The following is a 12,496-nucleotide window of genomic DNA, read 5'->3' as shown; positions in this document are numbered from 1 at the left end:
AGCACTGCAGGAGTCAGCTCTCTTATGGACAGGAGACAAGGTGGTTCTCATAATAATTGAAAAAGTATCTCTAGGCATTTCTTTCTAGTACTAAATTGTCTGCTTTTCTGAGAACTTCCAAGACTTTTCTGTTTTACCTGAAGAGCAATGTCATCTGCTTACTCATGGTTCTTATTTCCCCATAACCATGGCTCTCACATGGCCTGCATTCCTGGCACCAGCTCTGGCCGGCTCTCATCAACATGTCCAATCCATCACTCACTATAGACTACTGTCAACCTCTTCCACTTTTAGTTGGTGTGGTCCAATCAGCTGGGACTGGAGGGGCTGGGCCAGGAAGGACTCATGAGATACCCACATCAAGTTCTACCTCTAAATCAGCATTTATGGGCAGGTTCCTAGGGAAAGGAGTCTATAGATGAAGCAGACACTCCAAAACATATCTCCTATATTTTCCTTTTTACCTAAGTTTTGCAGCATTCTACTGAGTCTTCTTTTGTTGGGTACCTCCAATATTCATAAGTATACCTATTCTTCTGATAGTTCAGGGGGGAAAAATCAAACAAACCAAATTTACTCTTTAATTTAAAATGAGAAGGGTATTTTTATGGTTTTCTGAATGTAGGCTGCAATTAAAAAAAAAAATGCACTAGCCATCAGTTGTGTGCATGTAGTTCCCAGACCCAATACAATCACTGACTTCTTGACAGTTCATTTATTACTCCTTGAAATTCAGAGACAGGGAGAATTTTAAAATCTAAAACTAGAAGGAGTCTTATGAGATTATCTAATCTAGCCTCTGCATTTTACAGTAAAAGACAGTGATATCAAGCCTTAGGTCACAGAGCTGATTAGAGGTAGAGTCAATGGAATATGTCTCCTAAATAAAAATCTGTGATCTTTCTATTACATCATCTCCATAGAGCCTGTAGAGGCTTATTTTAAGAATCAGAGATAATGCTTGTGATACTGTAGCATAAAACAGTGTCTAAATATTACATATTATTTTAAGATGAGAACATGGAACGAAGATAGAAGACAGGAAACAAATTATAAATGCCCTAATTCTTATTCTTTAAAAACTTACATATAAACAAAAGATCTTGAAAACTGATCTAAACTCTTATCTATTAATGACACAAAACTGCATCAGAAAATGGAGATTAGGATGTTCCTTTGCTGGATAATATAGGAATGTAACTGAATGTTGACTGATCACAGAGGCCTAACTTCAAAGGTGGGCTCTATCACTTAATAAAGTTGTTTAATTTAGTCAAGTTAAACTGCCCTGGTCAAGCCGTTCAACTTTATATAAACAAAAGATTGCTGCCACCAATCTAGTGGCAACATGAGTTGCCCGTCTTGGGTGCTGAAGATGAGAAACTTTTTTCAAATGAGCAGCTTGCAAAATAGGGACACACAGCCTCTAAAGGAAACCCAAAGTGTGTTCCATGGATGCAAAGGGGAGGCCATTTTTTTATGGAGAAAGTTGGACCTGCCCTGGTCCCTGATTGGACTATTTTTATGTAAATGAGGAATCCAAATTTGCATAGTCTGATTGGCCCAAATAGCACCATCTTGATTGGTCAAAATAGCACATTCTAATCTGTCATTTTGGAGCTGGTATGATTGGTCAGGAGAGATGCAAATGAAGATCTAACTATGGGGTTCTGATTGGATGGGACAGGTCTCAGCCCATTGGTCAAAACATAGTGCCAGGAACTCCTTTATAAGGGTGGGCTCAGCCGGAAGGGGCACAGTTGTAGGAGGCTGGCAGCTCAGTCTGTGGCTTTCCCTGAAGTTCAGAGTGTTTGAGAGGCTTGTCTGCAACAGCTGCTACACTCTGGTTATGATTTGGGGCCCCATTAACCACAAGGAGTCCTTCTGGGCAGGTATATTCTTTTGCAAGGTCTACAGTTGCTTGCTTCTGGCTTTCTGTATGTAAGATATAGTAGTAACACATACTCCATCGATTCACTTTTTGGTTTCAAGCAGCCAATGTTTGTGAAATTATTAGAACAGTGTCTGGTGCATTGTAAACCCATGTATAAGCGTTACCTGTCATTATTGTTACTCATTTCTGTCTGGTGGGAGGACTAAAAGCTATTCCTCTGGAATAGAAAAATCTCCACTTAAAACCACGTCAGCTAGATTAGAGCTATTAGTTGGTTTAACCAGGAATTATAGATAGCAAGATTTTAGTGGTGGCTCCACCTAAATCTTTATTTAATTCTTATGAAGTTCTTAAAAGTGGGCATTGTTTTTTGCATTCGCAAACCAGAGAAGGTAATTGCTTGGGCAGAACCAGGAGTTGATTCAGTACTGGTTCATGGTACAAATTCGATTTGAGTCTATAAAGCAACAGATGAAAGTCTTTTCCAAGTGGAGACTTTCCAGAGCTGTAAAGTTCTCCTTTCCAGGGGTCTAGAAAAAGATGGTGTGTGGGTAGTGGACAAGGAGGAGAGGACCTACATCCCTCTTCAAGCTCAGGAGCTACAACTTGGTTCGGGGGACTTCTTCCACACTGCTCAAGCCTCGCTTAGAGAAAGGCTCCACACGGCGAGAGAACCCAGGCTCAGGCTTTCCGTTAGTGAGGCCGGCGCGGCCTCTCCCGAGCCTCCGTCAGGGTGAGACAGGGGATCTGACTCCCTTATGGAAGTCTGTGGAATTTAATTCCTTAATTAATTTAGGAACTACAATTGTAGAACAGGGAAGGCCAAGGAACGGGAACAAAATGAAGCGCGCAGGATCCCGGTGTCGGCTAACGGCCCCAGCCTCGGGAGCCCTTGCAGTTCGGTCCCACTCGCGACAGCCGCCGGAGCCCCGCCACCGCCGTAGGTCGCGGAGGGGGCGTGGCTCGCACGCGCCGCCATCTTGGGCGCCTCTCTAGGCGCTCTGTTTACCACTCGATGGTCGCCCGCTCCCGCCCCGCCCCTCCCTAGTCATTGTCTGGAGGAGCAGCGGCGGCCGCAGCGCCTTCTCTTTATAAGCCCGCAGTGCCCGGATGTGAATGGATTACAATGTATCTTTCAGGGAAACCTATTATTATCAATGTGACTCCACGGGGGAGTCAATGGTGATGATGATGATGAGGAGGAGGATGATGATGATGAGACACCTCTAAACTTGGAACAAGTTTAAGACTTTATAAGAGGAGAAGAAAAAAAAACCACCAACAAGATTTGTTTGAGGAGAAAATATAACTATCCTGTATTGATTTTTTTTTATAAACAATAAGAAAAAGTTGTTGGATTTTTTTTTTTAATGATTTCTTTTTTGGGGGAGGGAATTTTGTTGCAGTTTTGTGTTGGAAAATGCAAAAACCAGAGCCAGGTGCATAATCTTGTATTCTGTGGATATCCCTGGAGCAGAACTGAGTACCAGTTAAAATACTTTTTTGGGGGATACACATGTGAGATACTAAGTACTTGCAGAAGATTTTTGTCTCTCTTTTTAAAGTCACTTTCCTTGGAATATTGTGAGCATATTTGTGGCCATTTAAGGTAACGTTACAATTTGCTGTCAGAGTAAACTGTTTGTAATTGAATTTAATTTTTAAAGTGTCGATCCCAATGTTTTATTAAAACAAAAGAAACAACTATTAAATAATTGCCAATGGGAAAAAGTATGTGCATGCATTTTATGTATGTACTCGCACATGTAGCAATAACAGGGTTTGTAGAATGTGTATTTTAACACGTAAAAATCGCGTATGTTGCATATACTGGATAAAGCACGCTTGTTATGGAATAATAGACTTATGAAGCTTAATTTTTATTCTAAAAAGTGATATTAAAAAGTATGTTTTAATAGCATGCAGGGCCTGCAATGGTAAATATTGAATTAAAAACTTATAGTGCTGGCGAACGGGGACTTAGCGTGTCTAGGAACTCAAGTGTGAAAACAAAACAACATCCACCCTCAAAAATTATCCCCCCTTTCTTTGGGGCGGGGGGAGCGAAGTTTTCAGCTGTACTATTCTGTGACTTTAAAGGGAGGGGAAAGAAAGTATGCAATTTAGGTTTCTCCCCCAACGCAAAACTACCGAAATGAAAATCTCCCCAGCAAAATGTGGCTTGGTTTATATATGGAAAAGAAAAATAGTGTTCCTCTTGGCAAAGTCTTTTTGCATCACGTGTATTTGCAGCCTAGTATTAACTCGCTTTGCCGTGTGTAGATGTGCGAGTGAGAGGGAACGAGAGTCAGAGAAAGAAAGAAGTGAGGGGATGTAAACTCGAATAAATTTCAAAGTGCCTCCGATGGTTGAAACGGGCAAAAACTGAACTGTTCAGGCTTCAGATTGTAACTGACGATCTGAGGGGAAATGAGGTGCTCGATGAATTTTCGTTTGTATTTTTTTTTTTTTTTTTGCGAGGCGGGGGAAGTGTTGAGATTTCTATTTCGGGGGCGGGGGTCCATCCCAGCCAGCGCGACCCGAGCGAGCCGCGTCTCCCCGCCGCAGCCCCCCCACCCATTTCTTTGCTGAACTTGCAATTCCGTGCGCCTCGGCGTGTTCCCCCTCCCCCCTTCCCTCGTCCCCTCCCCTCCCCGGAGAAGAGAGTTGGTGTTAAGAGTCAGGGATCTTGGCTGTGTGTCTGCGGATCTGTAGTGGCGGCAGCGGCGGCGGCGGCGGCGGGGAAGGAGCCGGAGCGGGCGCGGGCGCAGGAGGAGGCGGCGGTGGTGGCGGCGGAGGCAGTGGTTAGAAATGAACGCCGCCTCGGCGCCGGCGGTGCACCGAGAGCCCCTTCTCGCGCGCGGGCGGTAGGTACCGGCGCCGGCGGGGCTCGGCGGGGCTGATGCGCCGGGCGGCGCGGGGCTCGGGCTCCGCGGCCCCGCGGCCCCGCACGCGGCTCCGCGCCTACCCCTGCCACGGGCTCCCGGCTCCCGGCGCTCCCAGAAGAGACACCCCTTCCCCTCCCGCGCCTCTTCCCTCCCCCTCTTCACAGACCCCCTCCCCCCAACCCCCCTACCCAGCTACGCTGCTACTTGAAGGGACCGATGACTTTGCCAAGGGCCTGACTTTAATTTTTTACAATCCTTTCTTTCACAAATTAGGGTGCCGGACAATTACAGGACCCGACCCTCCACTCTGCTTCACCCCCTCCGACCCTGTCACCCCTCCCCCTTTGGATGTGTTTTCACTCCAGAGACGCTCATCTTTAATTTCTTTATAGCTACTTTGAAATGCAGGGGGGAGTGGTGTGTGCGTGTGCGTGTGTGTGTGAGTGTGTGTGTGCGCGCGCGTGTGTGAGTGTGTGTGAGAGGGTGGGATGGAGGGTGGGGGGAAAGTTGAGACCGGATCATTCTGAGTAGTTTCTCTTTTCTCTGTGATCCATTCATTTCTCGCTCTACCTCCTGTTGCATAAAATGATGCGCTGAAGAGCGGCTTTTTTTTTTTTTTTTTTTTTTTTTTACTTCCCGGATTTGGTTTTATAGTGGATGTTACCGTTTTGATCATCTCTTTGGAAATACAGTATCAATATCGCTTTTTTTTTTTTTTTGCTATTGCTGCCTATTACATCTTAAAAAAACAAAACAAAACAAAACAACTCTCCCATCCCTCCCTCCTTTCACCTTAATCCCACCCGCCCCCACATCCCCACCCCCAACCCCCCCAGTCTCCAAAAATCCGATTGTGTTTTCTCCAAGGATTGGGACTGGATTTTCTGATTGCGGTTATTTCCATGTTTCTAGGTTTGTGTGATTTTGCTAAAATGCATCACCAACAGCGAATGGCTGCCTTAGGGACGGACAAAGAGCTGAGTGATTTACTGGATTTCAGTGCGGTAAGAAAGAACGGTGGAAACTAACAACAGCTGTGGAAAAAAAACAAAACAAAACAAAAAACCCAAACACTTAGCTAGAAACCAATAAAAGACAGAAATCATTTTTAATTGGCTGAATCCTTGGTAAAAGGAAGGTCTTTTTGATAAGTTTTTAACTACAATTTTTTTGGGGGGGTGTGATGGAAGATTCAAGCTTTTTTTTTTTTTTGAAAGTCTAATAACTTGCCTTGAATTCTCTACCCACCAACTCCCCCCAAATAATGGAATCTCACCCCAATGGAAAGGAAAAACAGACACCCCCAAAAATGGTAAATCACACCTAAAACTTGGCCTTATCTGAATAGTGCAAGTACTGATACTTTGCGCACTGCTCATGTTGTTTATTTTTTTCTACAAATGGAAAAGACAAAATTGGAGACCCAGTTGTCTCTTAAAGTTTTAAACGGATGGTGCTTTGGATTAGTAGGATCTGTAGTTACCTAGCTACCTCTTTTCTTGGGATTTTGAATACTCATGTATATATGGAGCATACATTCTTCGGAGCCCTTTAGACTGGTTTAGTAAATTTCATAGCTATGAGATCAGTCAGTACAAAGCAGAACTTACACACTTGTGGAATTTTACAGCTGTATTTGGTCCTTCTCCATCCCTTTGCTTCCCTTTCTCAAACCAAGTCTCAAACATGTCAGGAGAATTAATTCATTTTTAATGTCAGATGAGTTTGGTATGAAATGCATTTGTAAAGCAAAATAAAAAGAATCCACAAAACATAAATAAAATCCAAACCGCCTTCTGAGTGGGGCTCTTTCATGTTGCTGCTGCCGCTGCTGCTACTGCTGCCGCTGCTGCTGGTGCTGTTGCTGCTGCTGCTGCTTTTTCTAGACCTTCTTTTGGAGAAATGGCTTTCGGAAGTTTTGCCAGGAAACAGAGCTCCAGGCAGCTTTGTAGCCCCCTTTCTGCTTGCTGCACTTTCTCCATTCGTTCCTTTGCTTTTTGCAGGCTCTGACCCAGGGAAGGTGCGCATTATCCACTAGATATGTGGAAGAAGAGGGAAACCAATTAGGGTTGAAATAAATGCTGGAGAGAGAGGGAGTGAAAGAGAGTGAGAATCAGAGTGAGAGAGAGAGAGAGAGAAAGAGAGAGAGAGAGAGTGTGTGTGTCTTGCTTCAAATTGTTCTCATGTTAGAGATGAAATGAGAATTTAGTGCAGGTGGCACTTTTATTTTTATTTGGGTTCACATATAACAGGCAAATCCTATACGGGATGGAAATGGACATTGCCACGTTTATGGCCAAGGTTTTCAATATAATGCAAACAACTTTTTTCTTCTCCTTTGTAAAACTAGTGTTTTCTAGAGAGGCTGCTGCCCTTCAGACTGAATCTTGATAACATGGGGACTGTGTTTGTTCAAAACGTAGGAGCACTGCCTAACACTGGCCATCTAATGAACCTGAGGAAAAAGAAAGGAGTGGTAATGGGGTGGGGGGTGATTGGTAGTCTTGTGCCTGTTTTAGTTTTAAGTTGGATGGTGATGTGTTTTACTATAACGAACCCTTAGCATAAACTCTAAGTTATGTAGTGAGAGTATGAAAGATCTTTGACAAACTCTGAAGGCACAAATGTCTTCTTTTCAACAGTAATATTTCTTTGTTTCTTTTAGATGTTTTCACCTCCTGTGAGCAGTGGGAAAAATGGACCAACTTCTTTGGCAAGTGGACATTTTACTGGCTCAAGTATGTAAATTCTTTTCTTAGTGTGTAGTTAAATGTTCTTAGCTGTTTATTCACTCATTGTATATTTTTGGCTCTGTTGAAGTGTTCTGAAAAAGTCATTGAAATTTTAGCCTATAATGATATGGTTATTTCATTATCTATCAGTGGCATAACTTACACAAAATGTCATCTTTTGCAAAATTAAAATTAGGTCTTTTTTTTTTTTTTAAATCATGGAAACTCTTAGAATTCCATCACTTAATTTAAAAGCAATTTTCTAATATAGTTGTAATCAAACATGTGAAGATAAGGCCAATGTTAACATGGGGGAATAATTTAATGTTCTCTATTTGAAAATAGAGGGGCAAAATCTAACTTTCACAAAAAGAGAAAATCCCTTGTAAGCAATATCAATTTTATTAGGTACTATGTGTAATTAACCCTTTTAAGGAAATTAGCACTTAATTTTTCAGATGAATGCTGTGTAGTAAACCATAGCTGTAAATAGCCTCTTGCTAATCTGAGAGCTAAATATGAATTCATTTATATTTAAAATATCCTTTCTGATGCTTTAGCTGCTTCTTTTCCCTATGTATGTATTTGTGCAATGAATTTTTGCTATATTTAAAGTTGCAAATTAGGAAGAACTTTCACATTTTATAAATGAAAGGTCTTTGGGTGATGCTTAAAAAAAGACGTTAGCACTATCCACAAAGGAAACTGGGTGCGCAGTGATTGTCAGGCATCTAAGGAGGCGTTTTAATAAGGGGCTCTCTGAAGATCTCTTATTAAAAGTGAAAACTGAAAACATTTATTTAATATGTATTTGTTGTTTTGTCCAGTGAATTTCATATCAGAAAGAGGCATACATTGCTGCCTGTTATTCTTTAGGTTCAAGGCTTAAATCCATTTTGCTGGTTAAACAGCTGCAATATTTTAGTTCTGCCTATGGTACATAACAGTACATTAGACAGAGTGCTATTCTTAAGTCAAACTGGTAAATGTTGACATTTTTTAGCTATGAGATGCCAGTGGAATTGTCTGTTAGCTGTTGAATATAATCTCACATCTCTTAATTTTTATAGCAGTGAAAGAAATCTGTTCACCTTTGATTTGTGTAATTGGTTTGTTTTTTATAAAATTAATTGATCATTGAAAAATTGGTCATTCCCAAATAAGTTACTTCTGGCTGACATTAGTCTAAGGGAATTTTGATTCTATAATTTGATTTATAAAATATGAGATGGCTCTTTAGTTATATTTTATATTTTATTTTTGGAGGTCCACTTTGATTAAAGTATTATTGATCATATGTTTATGTTTTATTGTCCTGGTCCTTATTATATTTTTTATTTAGTGACTTAAATTTTTTTGTATTATTATTATATTTTCAAAATTTCTGTATTGTATTATCTATACAACTTTAAAGTAAAGATGACTACAAGTGTCTCTTGTAGGAAAATTAATTTTTCATGTTAGACAGTATCCAAACAGTAACTAACTTTATCTGACCGTAATTTTTTCACGATTTTACTTAAGAAATGTATAGTTTAAATCTTGAAGTAGATTATGTCATAAAGGTACAGAGACAGTGAAAAATACTCTTGTATTTTGTAAAAACTGATGCATTTGGAGTAACTTAAATATATAAATTTAGGTATGGCTGAATACAGTGAGGTGATTTAAAAGCATGAAATTGTGTTACATTTAAAAAGACAACTGTGCATCTGGTCACTTTTCTATGTTTACATTTAAAGAAAGTCCTGCCTATGTATTGAAGTGTTCAGGGGGAGTAAAGGCTGATAAATATGAATATCTATTAATACATTTTGGTAAATGGTCATATATTGAAACTTACACAGTCCTTAAGACAGCTCTGTGTGTGTGTGTGTGTGTGTGTATGTGTACACACACACATACATATATACATATACATGCATATGTAAACCTAGACAGAGATTTCAGCCTTAGTGAGACATGTTATGGTATTTCTAATAAAGATGCTATAATTATTTTTAAAGTGTTGAACTTTCAGTTACTTACATTTTGCCACAGGTGTAATTGTCAGGCTCAGTGTTTACTTGTCAAGGAAAAAAGTGTAGTGTCTATTTTGTTCAGGCTGCTGGTTTGAAAATTCAAGGTATCCATCCAATGCAGTGTGATGGTGCATAGGGTACAGATTAGAGTGTTGGTTTTTCTCATCCATTTGATACATATTTGAACACAGGGCTATTAGTGAAGCAAATGGCTTACAATTTCCACTAGATAAGATAAAGAATTTATCCACAAAGATAAATTTTTTTTAAAGCATAACAAATAAAAAAATCAGGAAAACTACATTTTGCCCTTTAACTGGAAGTATGAGCTAGCTAACTCTGAAAAGAAAAATCATGTTCTAAATTTACTTCAGGTTAATATCCGTTGTCCTGAGTGGACTCAGATGTCACTTTCATGGGTAGCTTTGAAACTTGGGTCCAGGAATAAAAGATCTAGACTATAAGTAAACTGTTCCTATTTAGAAAATCAGCTGTATTTTTTCAGTAAGGCATGGTAATGTTTTATGTTTAAAGTTCCCAATAGCTTTTGATTCCATTAATATAGGATGCTCCATTGTGATTTGCAATGTGAGATTTAAATAAAGTGTGGCCATATTCCCTTTAATCTTTCATTTCACAAACATGGTTTTTCCTACCACCTTAAGAAATGGGAAGGCTGCTAGGGAGAATGGAATGTAACCTGAGCTACAGCCTGACATTCCCAGGGAGCATTTTTCACATGAAAGGCTTTTGTCAGCCCAGGAAAGGACCAGCAGTTTTTGTTTGATGTTTGCAGGTGTTCAGCAGAGAGCACTAAAACAATTCAGCCATGATAGTTCAGAGCTGAGATGACCTTAACGGGAGATTGGTGGGCTCTGGAATTATTTTTAAGAAATAGTTGTAATCCATATGGTAACTTATACAAAGGGATTTAATATCCGTTATATCATTGATCTTAAAACAAACTAAAAGCATCCACATGCCTGGATAATTGGAAAATTATTCTCATTAAAATATAGGATGGCAAAGTTACCAAAAGAAAAAAAACGCACTTAGAATCTGTAATTTATTGATGAACAGGGGTTTAATTTTCTAATATAACAAAAATACTATTTACTTGGTTACCTTTGAGTTTTTTATAAGCAAAAGAGAAACATATTAGCTTTAGCATCTTTTTAAAAAGTAATTTTTCAGTTGGGCCACTGCAATGATCTATATTCAAGAACAGCGCTGGTCACATCTGTTACATGTATTTACAGTCAGTCTGTGACGGATACTACATCTTCCTCCCTTAGTTTAAAAGTTGAGCTTTTTCCCTTGTAACTGTTTAGTTTTACTTAGGTGTTGAGCATTTGTTAAAGATTGCCAAATGAATGGGTCTTTGAACAATTAAGAATAGTAGTAAAACAAACCACATCCCTGTTGTGGTCATTTTTTGGAAGAGGAAAAACATTTTTTGATGTTCATACAAGTTAGTTAACCTTTATCTACATGACACCAAAACGACACATCAATTTAGTAAATTCATTGAGAATAATCCAGAGGGTAATACTTTATCACAGAGGAAATTCAAATGGTCAGCGTCCTGAATTAATTTTCATCCGTACCAGTTTGAATTCATGTTTATAGCATGAAAAAAATTGTCTACCCTTACAGATATTTTTTGAGTAGAGATATTTAATATTGTGTGTGTGTGAGAGTGTGTATGTGTTGAAACAGCCTTACTTTTATAGCACAATTCATTATGTTTGTGTGGATATTTGTAAAGAGCAGAGTAATTTAATAGGTTAAAAATAAACAAAGTGGTATTAAACCCATTATGTGAGGATCATGGAATTTGGGGGATAGAAACCCCTTAGAAATATATAGCCCGGTGTCTTCATTGTATAGCCAAGAAAAACTGAGGCCCAAGTTAAGGAGTTTCTGTGTCTTTATTTGCTATTCTTAAAAATCAAGTTTTGATTTGCTAATTCTCTGTAGCACTGCAGATCCTTTATTGGAATAACGTTGGTTTCACTACTATGTTTCTGTAGTTTATAACAGTAGAGCATCAGGGTTTGCCTGCTGATGTTTGTGTATACAAATGCTCTGCATGTGCATGTGCCCTTTGAATGCTTTTTAAGGTTTGGAGCTGAATTTTGGTTTATCGATCATTCTCTTTTGCCTGATCTCCCCTTTGACTGTTTGCAAGATGTTAGATTGAGTAATAAGGTGTGAATACACATGACACTGAATATATGTACCTTATATTTATTGTATTTTTTAAATCTTAACATGAACCCAATGAGATGCAAGGATTACCATGCTCAATTCATGGATGAGGAAACTGAGATTTGGAGATGTTAAATAATTTACTCTCAAGGCAGCCAAGTAATGAATTAAGTTTTAAATTTGGGTCTTCTAGCTTAATATTTTTTTTTACACCACATACTCACAAACACACACATTCAGGTATAGATTAGTTTTTTCAGGATTATATAGGGATAAAAATATGTTATTGAGTCCTGGCGTGCGATACTATTCCTGACCTTTACATTAGATAAGCATTTTTTAAAAACATATTTAAGATAATGATATAAACCATGCCCATCACTTTTCCTGCCTTAGTACCCTGAGAAGCTAGCCTTCTAATTTATGTTGGGTTTCAGTGTGATTTAGTGTGTTTCTTTATTAATATTGTTATTATTATTACAAAGACAATATAGTAGATATTTTCAAAGTTGTGCTTTCATTGAACTATAAATCAACAGTCTGTGTGGGTGGCAGTGAAAATATTTTGTTTTCAGTTATTTTTATGTACCTAATCAAACCAAAAGTTGAGGTAACAAAGACTGCTCTGTTAATAACTATAAAATAAAGATTTCCTGTCTTTAACTATAAAAGTTGTTTTGCAGTTCATTGTTAGATCTTTGAAACTTAATATCCAAGAACAATAATGCTAAGTTCTATCAGCATCTCTAA

At 39.0% G+C, this 12,496-nt stretch overlaps 1 protein-coding gene across 27 annotated transcripts in view; it reads left to right on the top strand.

Annotated features, from left to right (window-relative positions):
* The first annotated feature begins 2,957 nt into the window (after positions 1-2,957).
* Positions 2,958-12,496, top strand: part of TCF4 (transcription factor 4) — a 334,414-nt gene continuing 324,875 nt past the window's right edge. For 5 of the 27 annotated variants that reach the window (XM_036230077.1, XM_036230071.1, XM_036230073.1 and 2 more), the window contains exons 1-2: positions 2,958-3,503; positions 7,448-7,520. In XM_036230077.1, coding sequence (XP_036085970.1) covers positions 7,448-7,520 — 73 coding nt within the window. In that variant the 5' untranslated portion in view covers positions 2,958-3,503. Of the gene's footprint in view, positions 3,504-4,017; positions 4,762-5,694; positions 5,787-5,839; positions 6,803-7,447; positions 7,521-12,496 lie in introns of those variants that run through there. The other 22 variants (XM_036230067.1, XM_016129097.2, XM_016129110.2 and 19 more) reach the window with 19 other exon arrangements.

The sequence above is a fragment of the Rousettus aegyptiacus genome, unplaced genomic scaffold, assembly GCF_014176215.1.
Source record: "Rousettus aegyptiacus isolate mRouAeg1 unplaced genomic scaffold, mRouAeg1.p scaffold_m13_p_12, whole genome shotgun sequence".
NCBI classification, from domain to species: domain Eukaryota; kingdom Metazoa; phylum Chordata; class Mammalia; order Chiroptera; family Pteropodidae; genus Rousettus; species Rousettus aegyptiacus.
Note: the sequence above shows the minus strand (reverse complement) of the source record. Positions and strands in the feature narration are given on the sequence as shown.